The 19,720-nt window shown below is 43.5% G+C and overlaps 1 protein-coding gene across 4 annotated transcripts; it reads left to right on the plus strand.

The window, feature by feature from the left end:
* Window positions 1-783: 783 nt before the first annotated feature.
* Window positions 784-14,364, plus strand: slc52a2 (solute carrier family 52 member 2). Of its 4 annotated transcripts, none has more exons than XM_087987650.1 (5): window positions 784-894; window positions 3,336-3,488; window positions 9,478-10,288; window positions 11,985-12,108; window positions 13,223-14,364. In XM_087987650.1, exons 2-5 carry the CDS (start codon window positions 3,359-3,361, stop codon window positions 13,433-13,435), a joined length of 1,278 nt encoding a protein of 425 aa, XP_087843776.1. In that variant the 5' UTR covers window positions 784-894; window positions 3,336-3,358; the 3' UTR covers window positions 13,436-14,364. The 4 variants fall into 4 exon arrangements, with proteins under 4 accessions (XP_087843776.1, XP_043546858.2, XP_043546859.2 ...); XM_043690923.2 differs by lacking the exon at window positions 784-894 and adding an exon at window positions 915-1,129; XM_043690924.2 differs by lacking the exon at window positions 784-894 and adding an exon at window positions 1,110-1,242.
* Window positions 14,365-19,720: the final 5,356 nt, after the last annotated feature.

Genomic DNA, 19,720 nt, shown 5'->3' on the forward strand with positions numbered 1-19,720 from the left:
GAGAGGAATGCAGTGGTGTCTGGTGAGGTTCGTCCTGACCAGCACCGTGACGCGGGACTCCGTGCTCTACGGCCTGTTCCCACGGGACGCACACCGAGACGAACATCAACTGTGCCTGGAGGATCATCAACTCGGTGAAGGACGCTCTCTGGGTGGTCCGAAACCTGTTGATCTTCCAGCTGAAGGAGTTGACCCCGACTGAGTGTTGCAGACTGGCACATTCCAAGGTCCAGGACTACGTGTTGAGGGACGCGCTGAAGCTTGGGGCAGCTGCCGCCAAGGCGCGGTGGGGAAAGACCACCGTGTAACATCTGCCTGCCTAAAGAACAGGGGGCCCACGCAGTCATTTGGGCTCCGCTGGCGTCTCAGCTCAATGTAATCGCACCAACCTGTGAATACGAATGATTACCCTGTTTCGAAATGCAAAGAAATGGAATGTTTACAGAATGATGACATGTCCAATTGTATAGATTAAATATATATGAATAAAGTATATTTTTGAAATAAAAAAAAAATTCCTGTAGTATTGCTTCTTTACTCTCTGTCTGTGACAGTTTAACACTTAGATTGTGGATCATAGCCTCTGGAAGAGTCTTGAACCATGATGATGTAACACAAGTGATGTTGGACATGAGAGCGTAGTGGGATGCCCTGAGCGTACTTATCCAAGTTCCCACTTGCAGTACGTGCCACAGAGCAGATTCCCAGACTAGCTGGCTGTGTATTGTTCATTCTGTTCTTTTTTTTCTGCAGATTGCTAACCGCTGTTATGTGTTTCGTAATGTGACATTTCCTCTTGTGAAATTCGCTAAGCCTTTCACGCTTGGATTTCTGCATCTCTTTTGTCATCTTTTTTGTTTGGGATTGATTCCTGCATATCTCCCGAGTTACCGAGTGAGTGAAGGCCAGGGGCATTGACATGTTTCTGTCTTCTTTTTGGAGACTGAAAAGTTTCGCTGGAAGTTTGCATTTTGTCGACAAAATATTGGATCATCCCTTGAAGAGGGTGCCCCTTTAAGACAATATGCACCTCGATTGGATGGTATAAGTAAAACAAGGCCAATCCGCATACTTCTTATTGTGGCGTCTAGATGAGTGTGGGTAATAGGGTCTATTTAAATGATCTCAGGTTTGTCCTTTTTTTCTGTCGGCGAGGAGTTGTTGAATGGGAAAATAATTTTGGGTAAAGCACTAGTTGCATTGAGTTATTCAGCACTGACCACGAAAAGTACAGCATACCAGGTATAAGTACTGTCAAAGTTGGCTTCTTAGTTCTAAATAGCTGGCTCCTTGCTAAATGTGCACCTTTAGTGGTAAAATAAATTGGTTGTTGCCTTTCTTTGACAAGGTCATTAATACCGGGGACTTAACCACGTACTCAGAGCTGCTCGGAAGAATTTCTTCCTGTAAAAGATAGTAGGAATTTGGAGCTTCCACCCGAAGCCATTAAAATTGGAGGTCAATTGACAATGTCAAAAGTTTATTTTTTTAAATGTAAGTGAAATAATGTGGATACTGGAAATCTGAAGTGACAGTAGAAAATGTTGAGTGTATGTTTGCAGGCTAAGTAACTGAAGTGGGGAGAGAACTGTTTGGGACGATGACCAGCTATTGATCTTTTGTTCGGCAAGGTTTACAAAACCATGTTAATATTGATTAGGGATTTGTTATTTTTTAACTGAATGGGAGATTAGTGTTAGAACGTAGCTGAATAGCCTTCTGTTCTTTAAAGCTCTCAGACTTACTGGTTTAAAAAACTATCCAGTTTTTTTTATTTGTAAAGGCTATAGTGGAGGGTGGATCTGTTTGTCTGTAATCGTAGCACAATAGAGAAGAATAAGTTCAGGAAACCAAGATGTGGAAATAATAGTTGGGGTAGATATAAAGGCAAGAAATCTCCTGTGGGAGTATTATCATTCACAACATGGTATTGTGGTGTACAAACAATAAAATAATGAGAGCATATCAAAAAGTGATTAGTCATGAGGGATCTCAATCTTCATATTGAGCTAGAAAATGTAAGTGGAACGCTTGCCTTTATTAGCTGAGGCATCGAGTTTAACAGAGAAGTTATGCTGGAACTGATTAGTTAGGCCACAGAGAATATGTTGTGGTTCTGTTCGCCGAGCTGGAAATTTTTGTTGCAAACGTTTCGTCCCCTGTCTAGGTGACATCCTCAGTGCTTGGGAGCCTCCTGTGAAGCACTTCTTTGATGTTTCCTCCGGCATTTATAGTGGCCTGTCCCTGCCGCTTCTGGTTGTCAGTTTCAGCTGTCCGCTGTAGTGGCCGGTATATTGGGTCCAGGTCGATGTGTTTGTTGGTGGAGTTTGTGGATGAATGCCATCATATACTGGCCACTACAGCGGACAGCTGAAACTGACTACCGGAAGCGGCAGGGACAGGCCAATATAAATGCCAGAGGAAACACCACAGAAGCGCTTCACAGGAGGCTCCCAAGCACTGAGGATGTCACCTCGACAGGGGACAAAACGTCTGCAACACAAATTCCCAGCTCGGCGAACAGAACCACAACAACGAGCACCCGAGCTACAAATCTTCACCCAAACTTTGACCACAGAGAATATCGCATATGGTTGTAGATTCCACATTATAGGAAGGATGTGATTGCATTAGTGAGGACCCAAAGGAGGTTTACTGGGACACTGCCTAGGCTGGAGAGTTTGTTCTGAAGAGATTGGACAGACTGGGGTTGATCCTTCCTTGGAGCAAAAGGGAATGAGAGGGGACATGGGCTAGATTAGAGCGGTGCTGGAAAAACACAGCAGGTCAGGCAACATCTGTGGAGCAAGAAAATTGACATTTTGGGCAAAAGCCCTTCATCCTTCATTCCTGATGAAGGGCTTTTGCCAGAAACATTGACTTATTTCTTTTTTCTCTGCTCCTCGGATGCTGCATGACCTGCTGTGCTTTTCTGGCACCACTCTAATCTAGACTGATTTCCAGTGTCTGTAGTCATCACTTTTGATTGAAATGTACAAAATTATGAGGAGTAGACCGTGTAGACCAATCCTTCGCAACCAACACTGCACCAAGGATGAAATGCATCCCCTAGCATTCCTGTGATTTGAATTTGTCTGTCTATGCAATGGGTGCAGTGCATCCAGCATCCACTGGAGGGTGAAGTTCTCACTTTTAATGTACATTAATCAAGTGTAATTGACTTTAAATTGTTTCAAATGTGGGAGGGTGTTGGTGTGGATGGGTGGGAAAGGGGAAATGGGATAGTGATGATGAGAGTTGTGACCAAACCCAATTCCTAAGTTAATACCTACCTTGGTTATGTTGAGTGACACTTCTCTCTGCTGCTTTTCAAGGAATTGGAACTCCTCATCACACGATGCCGACACGAGAATTCAGAAACACTCTCTTCACCCACCTGCTGGTGGCCATGTTTGGAATGGGGTCTTGGGTTGCAGTGAACTCTTTATGGGTTGAGCTTCCAGTCATAACACAGATTCTCCCTGAAGGTGAGGGCGACCAAATACTTTTCTTCATGACATCCCTTCTGGTGGTTTTGGGTATTTAGATTTAGAAGTTTCTGGATTGATTTTCCTGGATGCCTAAGTTTGTTTTTATTCGTGTGTGTGTGTGTGTGTAGCTGGCTCGACCAGCACTTATTGCTTATCCCAGAGCTCAATTGAGAGCTGTAGGCCTGGAGTCACAAGCAGTCCAGACTAAGTAAGAACAGAAGATTTTTTCCCTAAGGGACGTTAGTGAACCAGATGTGATTTTCTGACAAACCTTAATGGCTTTGTGGTTGTTCTTAAACCCTTTAATTTCAGATTTGTATTGAATTCATAATTCCACTGATTTGCTTTGGGATATGAACCTGGGTTCCCAGAATATTATCTGGGTCTTGGGATTAACTGTCCAGCCATTTTCCTTTCTTTTACACTGGCTGTGGCCAGCCCACTTTGGGTCAGTCCCTGGAGTTGGGGGGAGCTCCATTCATTTGTGACATTCAAGTGTTTCTGCAATGATGCGATCTCCAACTTTTTTTAAAAAAATTCATTCTTGATGTGGGTGTTGTTAGCCAGGTCAGCACTTATTGCCCATCCCTAGGTGTCCACAGGGCAATGCAGAGTCAGCCACATCACTGTGGGTCTGGAGTCACACATAGGCCAGACCAGGTAAGGATGACTGTTTTCTTCCCTAAAGGCCATTAGTGAACCAGATGGGGTTTTCTGATAATTGACAAGGATTTCATGATCACCATTTGACTCTTTAATTCCAAATTTTATTTTATTGAATTCAAATTCCACCATCTGCCATGGTGAGATTCAAACCAGGGTCCTCAGAACATTATCTGGGTCTCTCTGAATTAATACTTTAGCAGAAATACCTTAGGCCACTACCTCCCTTTTTAAACAGAGTTACTCTCTGCCTGGGTAGTGTAGATGTGTGCATAAGAGCACAGTCATCCACATGTACTTGCAGTTGAAGAGCTTCCCATTTTGCTGTCTAGCCCTCTAAGGGATGCAGATTCCTATGAAGAAATCTGTCTCCGTCTTCAATCTAGCAACAGAGAGATGATGTGCAGGTTAGATAGATTGGCAGTGCCAAATTGTCTGTAGTATCCAGGGATGTGGAGGCTAAGTGGACTGGCCACGAAATGGAGAGTGACAGAAACAAGGTCGGGGGGTGAGTCTGGGTGGGATGCTCTTTGGAGGGGTGGTGTGGACTTGATGGACTGAATGGCCTGCTTCCACACTGTAATGATTCTGTGAAGTCTCGCTATGCATTCCAGCAGCTACCTAACAAGGAAACCAACAAAGCAAAACCAAAGTCCTCTGCGTCTGTGTGAACCTGACCCCACCCACTTTTTGTTTTCTTCTTATTTTGAACAAACACCCAGGGAGAAACCCAAGCTATTTACAAACTGCCTGCCAGGAGGAGACCCTCTTCTGTACCACATGACACAACCCCTGTGCAAGAGAGACAGGACAGGACTCACTTTAAAGGCACAGAATTGTCTCATTATACACTTTTACTAATCTGCCCTGCCATCTTCAGTGATCTGTGGACAAGGACCCCAAAATTTCCCCTTGCTCCCCTAATGTCTTGTCAGTCATTGAGTACTCCCTTGTCTTGTTTTTTTCTCTTAAAGTGCAACTCCTCACACTTATCAGGGTTAAATTCCATCTGCCACTGATCTGACCAATCTATTTATATCTTCCTCCACACTGTCAGTCACTGGGCCAAGCTTTTGAGTCATTAGCAAACTCATTTATCACTTCCCCGCCCCCTTTCCAGCATTCTAATCTAATATGAATATCACAAACAATAAGGGACCAAGCATCTGTGGTACGACACTGCACAATGGGCTGCAGTCTCTCAAACAGCTTTTATCACTACCCTCTGACTCCTATCACTAAGTTGATCTGAATTGCCAGAAGTGCTTCCTACTGTGGCAGCACTTACACCAGGCTGTGAAATGCTTTTAGTGCTCGGAGTTAAAGGTGCTATAGAAATTTGTTTTAAACATAAAAACATGGGCATGGGTCCATTTGACTGGTGGAGTCTGCTCTGCCACTCAACATAATATGATTGATCAATGAATCCTTACCTTCCCTTCCCTCCCCTCCCCAAACACAATGTTGTTTTGGCCTTACCCACTCTCTGTGGTAGTGAATTCCAGAGGCTTAACATAGAATGAAGACATTTCTCCTCTTGTCATTTTTTAATATAGAAGTTCACCCCATCCTTAAACCATGACTCCTAGTTCTGGACTCTTTCTCACCCTCCGTTCCCATTGGTAACTTTCTTCCTGTGTGGCCCTGTTAGAATTCCCTACGCTTCTGTGAGATCCTCCCTTCATTCTCTAAATTTGTGAATAAAGTCCTAACCAACTTGCTCAATCTCTGATAATCTCCTCCATCCTCCTGCCATCCCAGCAATGTCTGGTCAAGTGATCAAACTGGAGGAGATTCTCCATGTTCTTGTCTTTCTGTATTGGAGCCATGTTAAATGAGTTAATGATTAATTATGTAATCAGCACAGCTTCCCATCTCTGACCATATGACATTTTCTTTGTGCATTTTGTAGAGTGGAAAGACCAAAATGTTGTTTAGTGGACTGTCCAGATACTGTTTATTATTCCGGCTGGGTTAACCCCTTCTTGTATCTGATCAGTAAGTTCACATGATAAATATTGAGGATGGCTTTAGATTACAGGAGGGTATAGATGGGCTGGGAAGGAAAGAAATATGATAAACAGTAGGACCCTAGGAAGAACCAAGAATCAGAGGTACCTGGGATATGTATGTACGTGAGTCTCAAGGTACCAAGACAGGAGATAAGGTGGTTAAGAAGGCATTTGGATACTTGCCTTTATTAGATGAGGCAGGGAGGTTAGGCTGGACCTGTGTAAAGTATTGGTTAGGCCTCAGCTAGAACAGTCTACTCTTCTGTAATCTAGGGATATGATTGCATTGGAAAGGGTGCAGAGGACATTTACCAGGATGTTGCCTTGGCTAGAGAAACTGAATAGTCTGTAGTTGTTTTCCCTTAGAGCAGAGGGGACATGGTTGAGATGTATAAAATTGAGGGGCATAGAGAGGAAGAAGCTTTTTGTTTCCCCCTGGTGAGGTGATTAATGACCAGGGCATGGATTTAAGGGGCAGAAGGTTTTAGAGGGTATGTGAGCAAATAATTTTCACCGAGTGGTGGGAATCTGAACCTCACGGTCTGTCAGTGGTAAAGGCAGAAATCCTTCTAACATTGCAAGTGCCCATCTAAATCCTTCTTCAATGGCAAGGCATGTGAGGCTATATTCCAAATGCTGGAAAATGGGATTATAATTCTTGATTAGCATACATTGTGGGCTGTCGACCTCTATGACTACCTCTACTAATGTTAGTCCAGTTCCATCTATCTCTAAATTGCACAGCACTGAAAGAGACCATTTTACCTGTCATGCCTGAGTTCTTGTGCAGCTGTCATCTTATATTACTTTACAGTGTGGAAACAGGCCCTTCGGCCCAACAAGTCCACACCGACCCGCCGAAGCGCAACCTACCCATACCCCTACATTTACCCCTTACCTAACACTACGGACAATTTAGCATGGCCAATTCACCTGACCTGCACATCTTTGAATTGTGGGAGGAAACCGGAGCACCCGGAGGAAACCCACGCAGACACCGTGCCGCCCACGGTGGCACAGTGCAGCAACTCTCAAGATCTAAATGGAAAGAAAAAGACCTGAACTGATCCTAGGGTAATGGTTCCTTGTGGAACAAAAATGGTTATGGGGTGACTGTGCTTTGGGTTTCTTTTTAACAATTATTGCTAATAGGTGAAATTTGGAAGCGGTCTGATTCGTAAGTTTGCTGTCAACATGAAAATGGGTGGAGTTACGGAAAGTGGGGAAGGCTGTGAAAGGATACAGCAGGATATGGCTTAGCTGGAAAGTTGGGCAGAGAAATGACACTTGGAGTTTAATTTGGACAAGTGAGGTGATGCATTTTGGAAGGTCAAATGTAAGAGGAAAACATATAGTTAATGGCAAGACCCTTAGGAGCATTGATGTACAGTGGGATCCTGGATGTAAGTCTATAGCTCCCTGAAAGTGGCAACACTAGTGGAATAAGGTGTTAAAGGATGCCTGCAGCATACTTGCCTTCATTGGTCAGGGCATTAAGTATAAAAATTTGTATATAAAACTATACAGAGGAACCTCAATTATCCAAAGGACTTGGCGTGGAATCTGCCAGCCTATTTGACAGTACTGATTGCCTTTTCAAATGTTGGCCCCTTATTGGTCACCCTTGCTCACTGGTTCTCCCCAGGCCTGCTGAACGAACGTTGTCTTATATACTCCATCCAAGCACTCTGTGTGATCTCCTCTGTTGCCTCAAATGCCAGGTAATATAGTTTAGCCGAGCACTGGAACCTTGGGATCTTGCTGGATAATCCGATATTCAGATAATTAAGGTTCCCCTGTAGTTAGGCCACGTTTGGAGCAATGTGTGCAGTTCTAGTCACCACTAGGGGGTATAGGTTTATGGTGAGGAGAAACGTTTTTAAAGCAGATTTGCAAGGCCAATTTTATTTGGAGAGGGTGCTAAGTGTCTGGAATATGCTACTAGGGAGGTGGTAGAAGCAGATATGATAGTAATGCTTAAGAGGCATTTAGACAGACACATAGAAGGACATGGACCAAGTGCAGGCAAATGGGATTAGTTGAAAGTTGCATCATGATCAGTAGAAAGACAATGGGCTAAAGGGCCTGTTCTGTACTGCCTCATATCTGTGTAATCTTGCAGGGTTGTAGTTGGAGGGGAATTGAACTTTGCCAACATTAACTGGGAGCACCTTTTTTAGTGTGAAAGAATTAGACTGGGTCCAGGAGATTAATGCATCCAGGAGAACTTTGTGCTAGTATGTAAATAGCCCTACTCTAGCAGTGCTCAGGAATGAAGCTGGTCAAGTGTCAGTGGGTGGGCATTTTGGGAATGGTGACTATAACTCCTTATGGAAAGGGATAATGATAGTGCTGAAGTTAATCCTCTAAACTGGGGAGTGCCAATTTCAATGTCATTAGACAGGATCTGACAAATACAGACTAGGAGCAGCTGTTTGCAGGTAAGGCTATGTTTTGAAAGCAGGAGTCTTTTGAAAGTAGTATGCTAAGAGGAACATGCTGGGTCTGAACTCTTACCAGCAACAGCAGCAAGTCCAGGGAACCCTAGATGCCAAGAGTTTCTTTTACAAACAAAAGGAAGCAGATGTCATATTAAATACAGCCTATTTAAAAATAGGTGAGACCCTTAAAGTACAGAGAAGTTCTTTGTTTTTCTTAAAGAGAAATTATGAAGGTAAAGAGGTGCCACAATATATTGGAGAAGATTAAGAAACCCCAAGGCATTTTGTAAGTATATTAAGAATGAGTATTACCAGATTGAGAGGGGCCCATAAGTGACCAAAGGGGTGATCTGTGCATGGACCCATTTGATGTAGTGAGATATGAGCATGAGGGTGCTGTACTGTTCTTTATTGCCTGGGATGAAGAGTCTTTTGAGGAGAGCCTCGACAGACTGGGTTTGTTTTCTCTGGAACAGAGGAGGCTGAGGGGGGAAGCTGAGGTATACAAAATTGACAGACATTCACCTTGTAGATCATGAGAATCTCTTTCCCATTGAAGATGTATCTAAGATCAGAGGGCACAAGTATAAGGTGAAGACCAAGTGATTTAGATGAGATCTGAGGAAAAAAATTTCACGTGGGATGGTAGAAATGTGGGAAATCTTGCTAAAAGGGTGTGGAGGTGGATACTCGTACATTTTAAGAAGCATCGAGATGAATAGGGCACAGTAGGATATGGGCCAAGCGTAGGTAAATGGGATTAGTGTAGTTTGGGGTTTGTTGGTTAACATAGATGTGTTGGGCAGAAGGGCCTGTTTCTCTTTGTTTGTCTTTATGACTCACCTTTTTGTATTTCTTTCTGTTCCCTAGCGTGGAATCTGCCAGCCTATTTGACAGTACTGATTGCCTTTTCAAATGTTGGCCCCCTATTGGTCACCCTTGCTCACCGGTTCTCCCCAGGCCTGCTGAACGAACGTTGTCTTATATACTCCATCCAAGCACTCGGTGTGATTTCCTCTGTTGCCTTAGCGCTCACCTGGGATCGGATTGTGCTGATTGGCGGGGAGCGGCACAGTGTTGCCTTCTTGACCCTGGCTTTTGCTCTAGCCTTTGTCTGCTGCACCTCCAATGTCACTTTCCTGCCCTTCATGTTCCGCCTATCATCTAAGTACATCAAGACCTTCTTTGTAGGCCAGGGCTTCAGTGCTTTCTTCCCATGTGTGGCAGCCCTAGTGCAGGGTGTTGGCCAGCTGGAATGTCGCAACAGCTCTGCTGCCAATGGCTCCCAATCTCTTCAACCACACTACCTTGAGGAGAACTTCACAGCTAGTACCTTTTTCTGGCTTTTAGTGGGGCTAATGTCTATCTCCCTCTTGTCCTTTGCTGGACTGGCCCGAAAAAGCAACAGCAAGCAGCACACGACGCACGACGGCAAGGAATCGTGCCAACTGACTACGGAGAGTAAGCCAACCCCCAAAATCCCAGCTCCATTCTGCACTACCCGTAACGTCTACCTGCTTATCTTGCTGGCTGTCTCCAATGCTCTGACCAATGGGGTGCTGCCATCAATCCAGACGTACTCCTGCCTGCCCTATGGGAGCACCACCTTCCACCTGGCAGTGGTGCTTGGGAATCTCGCCAATCCGTTGGCCTGCTTCATTGCCATGTTTGTGCACTCAAGGTGAGATCACTTTTTTCTATTTTTTAAAATTACTATTATATCTGCTTCCTACAGAACTTCAGGTAGTGCTTTCTAAATCACAACATGCTATATTTTATTGTCATTATGATGATCTGGTGTTTTCCTTAAGTGTTTTTACCTCCATTATCAAGTTTCATGGAATTCCCCCTATCACAGCTATTCATGATTCTGAAAAATCTCTTCAATCACTTCTGTTATTTGACCAGGAAAGAACAGCCGCCGCCTCCTCCAGTCTCTCCACATTCTCATTGCAAAATTATACAGTATGGAAGAGGTGCTTTGAGTCATCGTGACTGTACTAGCAAAGCTACACTAAACCTGAATTAATTCCACTTTCCAGCACTCTAAATGTAGTCTTGAATGTTATAATGACATTTCAAGTGCTTATCCAAGTACTTTTTAAGGTTGAGATTTCCTACTTCAACCACCCTCCCAGTCAGTGCATTCCAGACCCCTGGCACCCACTAGGTGAAAATGTCTTCCTCCAATCCTCTCTAACTCCTATTTGGAGTGTTGAGTTCAGTTCTGGGCACCTGTATTTCAGTAAGGATGTTAAAGCCCTGGAGAGAGCTTTTTAGAAAGGAGATTTACTAGAATTAAATCTGGAATGAGGAGAAAAGATTGGAGAGATTGGGCTTATTCTCCTTTGAGTAAAGGAGATTAAGAGGTGACCTTTATTGAGGTGCTCAGAATCATGAATAATTTGACAGGGTAAAAACGATTTTCTGTTTCTACTAGTTGGCTTGTCAGTAACTAGGGGTAATTATTTCAAGATTGTCAGCAAGAGCTAGGGGTGAAATAAGGAGAAACTTTACTCAGTAGTTAGGATTTGGAATGCACTACCTGGGAGAGTGGTAGAAGTGGATTCCGTAAGAGGAGGTTTCAGAAGACAGCTATACATACTTTGAAAGATATTAATTTAGAGGGCTACAGAGAGCTGGAGAATGGGCCTAGATGGGTAGCTGTTTTGGGAGCCAGTACAAACATGATGGGTTGAATGCCCACGTTCTGTACATAAAATTGTATGATAAACCTTCTGCCTCTTATTTTAAAATTGTTCCTTTTGTTATTGACCCTTTTCCCAACAGGAACAGCTGCTCTTTGTCCACCCTATCCATGTCCCAATAATCTTTTTACATTTCTTTCAGGTTTCCCCTTGGCCCCACCTCCACTTTCCCTGCTCCAAAAAAACAATCTGAGCTTATCCAGCCTCTCTTCATAGCTAACTGCTCCATCCCAGACAGCACCCTAGTGAAACACCTCTGCACTCTTCCAGTGCAATCCTATCCTTACTATAGTGTGGGGACCAGAATTGCACACAGTACTCCATAAGTAGCCGAGCCAGAGTTTTCTGTACAGCTCCCACATAAGAGGAGGGAAGTTATAACCTCTGTCACAACTGATAAAGCCAAGCATCATATATGCTGCCTTAGCTACCCTCTTAACTTCAGTTATTCCTGTTTCCTCCTGATAAATATTGGCAGCATTCTCCAGTTTACCATTGTTAAATTTAACCCTCTGCAGCTCAGAAACCATTCCCTTATCTTGTCTTTCCTTTGCTCATCTATCTCTTTGACCCTTACTCCCGTGACCCCCTTTTTTCCTTTATCACTAATGTCAATGCTACAGCAGAATATCATGTTTAATCTATTCTGTGCTGTTTAATTGTGTGCAGGTCCAGTATTGGACTTGGTGTCCTGGCATTTCTAGGATTACTGTGTGGAGTCTACATTTTGACATTGGCGGCACTCAGTCCATGCCCCCTGTTGCTGGGGAGCTCAATGGGTGTTGTTTTAGTGGTGAGTATAGCAAAGAAAAAAGACTACGCTCTGGGATCCCGTTCAGGCTATTGTGTAAACCACTAGCAGGATCCATGGAGATGCATGGCAGTGTTTTGCTGCATAAAATAGGCAACTGGGCTCCATCTATATTTCTCAAACCTCCATCCCTCCTTGACTAACCTAAACAATATACTATTTTATTGAGACACTTTGAGGGAAAGCGCAATTAAACACATCTATTTAATTAAAATAAAACAAAGGTTGGTTTATGGAGATCTGGAACAAAGTGCAGGAGAAACTTCAGTCTGGCAGTATTTATGGAGCGAAACAATTTGTCTCCAGTGCAGTGATCTGCCTCCAGAACATCTAATTATTGTGGAATAATGATGCTGTGGTGGTAATGTCACTGGATATACAGTCCAAAGGTTCAGGATCATGATCCAGGGCATGGGTTCAAATTCCACCACTTGGGCGTTTTGTTTTTTATTCAGTTTATGAACCTGGAATGTGCAACTGGTCTCTGTGATGGTGACGATGACTGTAACTGGATTGTCATCAAAACCCTCCTTTCCTGGAGGGAAGGACATTTACCATCTTTGCCCAATCTGGCCTGCACATAACCCCAGTCCCACAGCAATATGGTTGAATCATAACCACCCTCTGAAATGATCCAGCAAGCCACTTTGTCACAAGGGCAGTTGAGAATGGGGAACAAATACTGGCCATGTCAGTAATGCTGACAATGCATGAAAAATATAAAAAGAGAAACTTTTGGAAATTTCTCCTTTTTTTTAATTTGCTACTAGCTTTATTACTCTTTATCGTCCCTAGGTCCCTCTGCAAGGAAAAGCGTATTCTTGATCTGAGATATACCGGTCTAACCATAACACTGGTCATCCCTCTGACATTCCAATCGGCTTTACAGCCAGTGAAATGCTTTCAAAATATACCCCCAGGAAGTGTAGTGGCTAAGCTGCACAATGAGAAGTGGCTAGTTTGTGATTTTAGCTGAGGGATTCATATTGGTCAGTGTACTAAGAGGATCAGATTTGGGGCATGTTGTTGTGGGTTGGTCTAATTGGTGTGTGGCTGTGGCACTGTCTGATTTGCCATCTTTGTGGTTCTTCTCCAGGTGAGTGCATGGATGCTCTTTACTGGCTTGTTTTCCTATGTGAAAGTGGTGATTGGCAGCATCCTCCATGAGGCGGGTCACCTGGCCCTGGTCTGGTGCGGAGCATCCATTCAGATCGGCTCACTGATCGGTGCCTTAGTCATGTTCCCATTGGTTAGTGTCTACCAGCTCTTCACATCAGGGCAGGCATGTGTGGATATCTGTGGCCAGTGACTGGCAGAGGGACATCTCATCAGACTGAACCCAAAGGAAGCCTCCAAATCACAGCAAAGACTATTTACCTATGCAAAGAAGCCTTGAATCCATTGTGCTTGACAATGGATAATCAGAGGGTTTAAATCTTATTGGAAGGTGCTCCATCTTTTCGCAATTGGGCCTGGATTTCTGTCACCTGTTCCATATTTCACCTGTTCAAAGTTTCATCTCCCAGCTCTCCACCTTTTTATCCTTCTTCGGCACTTTTTTAAAAATTATTTTCTCCAATCCACCTGTGGGTTAATCACCATTTAAAGATGGAAGACCTGAGATTGACTGACTCCATATTGAGGTAGCAGGGACTAGGGAATACTGGCTCTCTCAATTGCCCATGGAAAGGAGCCCATCAGTATTTTAAATACAAACCTAGAGATTATTATCACTACTTTTTGTTCTTTGCGATGCAATTTTTAAAAAAAAGTGAAGTTATCTTGATAAACAGTTAGCTGTTTATGCTGCTAGTTTTTTTCTTTCAAAGAAACTGGGACAAAGTAAGGTTTCTCAAGAGAATGTTGCAGTATAAAAATGTCAGTGTTGAAGCCTTGATATCCCTTACGTTAGCAGCTCCTCAGCTGGGCTTCATTTGCCCAGGGCAGGGGTTGCTGCTATTGCCTCTGGCTTCACCTTTCAAACCCCCTCTTCCATTTCCATATGTAACTTGATGAGAGCAAATTGCAAAATCCTGTTATGCACTCCACGGTCCATTAATTTCTTCAGAAACCTGGGAGCAACAGTACTTTGAGTTAGTATTGTCAGGTGAATAAAGGGATGGTTTATAGGATTGGGGAAAGAAAGAAACAATAACTTAAAGTCTTCATGTTCCTCATTTTCTCTTCCTGAGGGGAGTATGGACCATTTTTTAAAAAATAAATATATTTATTTCTCAACTGGAGTCCCTTTTTTGGCTTTGGTATGTCCATTGAGTGTTTGAACACTTCGTACCTCTAGCTGATTGCTAAAATGACCGGGTTCTTGGTTCTGAAAGGTATCTGCTGAGTCCCTCTCTCTGCTTATCCTACCTTCTCTGAGCTTCTTTCAGACTTCCAGTATCCATGGTATTTTAATTTTCATTGCCTTTGAGACTGAGTAAATTTGAAGACTAGGATTATTATTCTCCTTTAGTGAAACAATTTGAGCACTCTTTTTGATGTGAGTCTAATCGCTCATGTTTATTTTCACAAACACAACGGTTGCAGGTCTGACAGCCTCTAGCAAGAGACTGGATTTGAAACGTTAACTCAATATGATGCTTCAAGACTGAAAGATGTTAGTGACTTTTTTAACCCTTTTCTAACAAGTGGAGGGGCAATAGAGGGAACAGATGCTGTAGAGGCCCAGACAAAGGGCTTTTTGGTGTAAATCATTGAATCCCTACAAGTGTGGAAGCAGGTCCTTAAGTCCAGATTAACCCTCTGAATGTGTCCCACCCATAGTAATCATCCTACCCTACCCCTGTAACCCTGCATTTTCCATAGCTAATCCACTTAGCCAACACAGCCCTGAACAATTTCACACTGCCAATCCACCTTGCCTGCACATCTTTGGATTGTGGGAGGTAACCCCTGCAGACACTGAGAATGTGCAAACTCAACAGAGCCAGTCACCCAAGGCTGGAATCAAACATGGCTCCATAGCACTGAGACAGCAGTGCTAATCACTGAATGACCATGCAGTAGTGGTGAAAGAAGAATAAAATGAGTGGGGAGTGGCGAGAGAAGTAGTCCCTTCTCCTGAGAGTAAACAAGACGATGGTGGGACTTGGGTTGCAGGGAGAGAAAGGATGTAAGAAAGACAACGGACACTGCAGTCGGCTTCTGAAGATGAGAAATTCCACTGAGCTCTAGGTTGTAGTGTGCCTATCTGAACAGAAAATGAGTTAACACAACACAAGCTCCTGGCTTATCTTCATTTTCTACAAATTTAAAGCTACAGACCCAAAATATCACTATCTTAGAGTCACACTCTATTACTCATTGTGCACTGAACTCGTGCACGCCCTCTTCATCTCTCAAGAGTTATAAATGTGATTAGATTTCTTTTCATTGAGTTCATTAAATTGTTATTTTGTTTGGTTTTTTTTGGATTGGAGGGTTTAACTACAGGTCATTCTGCTAATGATGTGCATTTTGTTGATGTGAATTCACCATAACACTATTGAATTGGAGACATTTTTTTCTTTTTCTTTTCTTCCCTTCATGCCACACTGATCCAGCTGAGTGATCAGAACCATAGCCTGTCCTTATTATCTATCTTATTTATTCCCCTGCACCCATGGTGTGTGTGTGCAGGTGTGAGACACACAGTGAAAGACACAAGGTGCACAAATCTTTATTCAGTTTCCACCACCAGTAAGAAAAGAAACACCCAAGTGGCCAGTGACCAGCAGTATCCTTGACATCAAAGGGCAATGCTGTGTGATCAAACAGTGAAGGGGAGGGGAGGGATTAAATCAAAATAGAATGGATGGGAAAATAAATCACTCCACTCCCTGCAGCACCCACCTCTCCCTGAACAGCAAGGGTGTTAGTGGAGATCACGTGCTCTTTCTCCAGAGACACCTGGGCTCTAACGTAACCGCAGAAGAGGGGCAGGCAGTCGGCCCTAACGTCCCACTCCACAGCCTGCTGCCTGGATCTGTTTATGGCCAGTTTGGCCAGGCCCACAAGGAGGTCTTCAGAGGGGACACTTTCTATAGTACAAACTTCATGTATTGGCTATAGCATGATTCTGGCCCCCTTAAAAGGTACTGCTATTATGCAATTTTCATAACACTGGATTGCACGAAAATGGAACTACCACATTATAGCCGAACGGAGTGTGTACGGAGAGGCTGAATAGGCTGGGATTCTCTCTTTTTCCCTGGAGCCTTGGAAGCTGAGTGGTGACCTTTTTATAGAAGCTTATAAAAATCATAAGGAGCATGGATAGGGTGAATAGCAGGGAATCCAAAACTAGAGGATGTAGGTTTAAGGTGACAAAAAAGATTTAACATGGACATGAGGGGCAGCTTTTTTCACCTCAGGCTGGTGGCATGTATGGAATTAGGCGGTTGAGGTAGGTACGATTACAACATCTGAAAAGCATCTGGATGGGTATGTGGATGAGAAGGGTTTAGAGGGATATGGGCCAAAAACATGCTAATGGGATTAGACCAGTTTAAGATATCTGGATGAGTTGAACAGAAGGATCTGTTTCTATTCTGTATAACTCTCTCCTAACATTCTTCCCTGTTGGCCTTCTATGTCTGTAAAACTGTACAACCTGGGAGTAGAAACACAGACAATGGGAGCAGGAGTAAGCCATCTGGCCCTTCAAATCTGCTGTTCCATCTAAATAGCCTATTACTGTAACCTGGTAAAACAAGGACTGCGGATGCTGGAAACCAGAGTCCAGATGAGAGTGGACTCTCTGTAGTGTTTCCACAGCTTTGATTTGCATACTTAATACCATTAGCTTTTTTAAACAGAATCTCTGAATTTGGAACCGTCTTTCTAATTCACATGTTGTAGCAACAAACTTCCAATTTGATAACCAGCTCGAGTCTTATCAAATCACCAGACAGTGGCAGTCAGCATGGATTTCAGAGCCAGACTTGGCTTGTTCAAACATGTTTGTGACCTTTTCTCCAATTCTTCTTTGCATAAGTGTGTGATCTGTCCTGGATTGATCTCTTGCACACTAGCAAGAATTTGCATTTAAAAAGCCTTTGTTATAACATGGTGACACATAATTGCTGTTTTAAACTTTAACAGTCAACAAAAGACATGAAGACAAGTGATCAAAAAGTTGGTTAAGGATGGAATTTTACTTCCATCACATGCTCAGAATGATGAATTTCACTGTTCCCATTTATAACCACTCAGCCACTTAAGCAAAACATCTTCTGATGGAATAAGACAAGGTCCAGACTTGATAAGTGATTTTTAACATTTGCAAAACACAAGTGTCAGGCAATGACCATCACAAATACAGCAATCATAAAGACCTACACAAAAAGGCCCTTTGGCCCATCGCATCAACACTGGTCAAACACAACCATCTACAGTAATCACACTTTCCAGCACTTGGCCCATAGCCTTGTATGCCTGGCATCAAATACACATTTTAAGAAAGCTGCTTAATTGTTACAGAGGTTTCTGTCTCTGCAACCCTCAGAGGCAATGAGTTCCAGATTTCTTCTGGGTGAAAACATTTTTCTCCCCCCTTGCATCTCTTCTAAACCTTCTGCTCCTTACCTTTAAATCTCCCCTTCACATTCAATGTCATAACAATCACTGAATTCTCCATTCGCAACATCTATGACATGATTATAGACAAGAAAATGGACTGGACTAGCAATAACAATACTTTGATGACGAGAAGGTCAGAGGCTTGGGACTTTAGCAGTGAGTAACTGACCTCCTGTCTCCCAATGCCAGTTCACCACCTCTGAGGCCACTTGCCTGAAATTCAGGGAAATGCAGGAATGTGAATGGGAGGAATGTTAGAGTCAGCCATGGTCCTACTGAATGGCACAGCTAGCTCAAGGGCTGAACAGCCTACTCATTCCTACTTCTTATGGTCTTATAACCAATAAGGATGAAGCCAACTGTTGGTACCCTATCTGCTAAATTTGTGTGAACATGCAAAGGAAGAGCCCACGTTGGCCATTGGATAAGATTTTGGATGATGATTCCACATTCCCACACCACCCTTGAGGCCCCTGTCTAACAGGTATTTCTCTCCCTTGGGCTATTTCCCCACTGTTGGGATTCTATGAATGCTCTACAGAGAGTTGGCCAAGCCAACAATGTTGCAACATGGTCATGAGAATTTACTTTGAATGCAAAAATATATTTCACCATTCTCAGCGAGAGTTTTAGGGCAGCACGGTGGCTCAGTGGTTAGCACTGCTGCCTCACAATGCCAGGGAGCTGGGTTTGATTCCAGCCTCAGGTGACTGTCTGTGTGGAGTTTGCATGTTCTCCCTGTGTTTGTGTGGGTTTCCACTCACAATCCAAAGATTTGCAGATTAAGTGAGTTGGCCATGCTAAATTACCCGTGAGTGAGTTTGAGGAGATTTGTAGCTCAAGTCAAGGTTCTGGATGTAGGTTTACTCAGTGAGCAAACCTCGGTCCATTACCCATAGTGTTCAGGGATGTGTAGATTAGGTGCATTAGTGAGGGATAAATATAGGGTAGGACAATGGGTCTGGGTAGGTTACTCCTCTTCGGAGGGTCGGTGTGGACTTGTTGGGTCAAAGGGCCTGTTTCCACACTGTTGGGATTTTACAAACCTCTCTCTTAAAGCAAGCAATGACTCCACTTGCATCACCTTCGGAAGCAAAAGCATTGCAAAATCACACAGCCCTCAAAGAAACAAAATCACCCAATGTCTATCCTAAAAGGGTGAACTCATCCACGACAGGAAACCTGCACTCCATGTCTACTTGTCAAGACCATTCAGTCGTCACCCCATACACTCTTAAACTCCTGTGGAAACCAGCCCAGTCAGTTAAACCTATCTTCCTAAGATAACCCTAGGATTCCAGAAATCAATCAGTAAACCTCTGAACAGCCTTCAACACATTTCTATCCTTCCTTAAATGAGGAGACCAAAATACACTCAGTATTTGAGATGTGTTTTCACCAGTGCCCTGTATATCAAGGCAGACTCCCTACTTTTACGGTCAACATTTCTCGTCACAAAGGATAGCATCCCATTAGCCATCTTAATTATGTGTTGTGCCAAAATACTGACTTTTTGTGATTTGTGCATTACAACACCTAAACGCCTTTATATGTTAATTTCTGTTCACTCCTATCCTTGCCAATGCAAAGTGACTGCACTGTGTACCATCTACAACTGCTGAAATTCCCCAAGACAGCATCTTCCAAGCCTGTAGCCACTACCACCTCCAGCAATGGAGAACAGATACATGGGAATACCACCACCTCCACATGCCCCATCCTGACTTGAAATATATTGCCAGTCCTTCAGTGTTGCTGGGTTACAACCCTGGACCTGCCTCCCAGCAGCATTGTGGCTGTTGCCACATCTAAGGACTGCAGTGTTTCAAGAAGGCAGCGCACCACTTTGTCAACAGCACTTGGGGAAGGGGAATAAATGTTGGCCCAGAAAACATGCATTACATGTCCACTTGTTAAGATTGTTCAATCACCTCATACACTTTTAAACCCCTGTGGAAACAGGCCCAGTCTGTTAGATCTGTCCTCCAAAGATAACCTTGGGTTACATTCTGTG

Source organism: Chiloscyllium plagiosum, unplaced genomic scaffold (assembly GCF_037043375.1).
Source record: "Chiloscyllium plagiosum isolate Xiang-an unplaced genomic scaffold, Cpla_swu_hap1 HiC_scaffold_5, whole genome shotgun sequence".
In the NCBI taxonomy this organism is placed as follows: domain Eukaryota; kingdom Metazoa; phylum Chordata; class Chondrichthyes; order Orectolobiformes; family Hemiscylliidae; genus Chiloscyllium; species Chiloscyllium plagiosum.

Bases quoted from the DNA above. Each gene is read 5' to 3' on its own strand.
- slc52a2 (XM_087987649.1), top strand. From the start codon at position 2,467: ATGTCACCTCGACAGGGGACAAAACGTCTGCAACACAAATTCCCAGCT. The intron at 2,594-3,335 runs GTTGTAGATTCC...CTGCTTTTCAAG, and splicing joins CACAGAGAATATCGCATATG to GAATTGGAACTCCTCATCAC. The intron at 10,289-11,984 runs GTGAGATCACTT...AATTGTGTGCAG, and splicing joins GCCATGTTTGTGCACTCAAG to GTCCAGTATTGGACTTGGTG.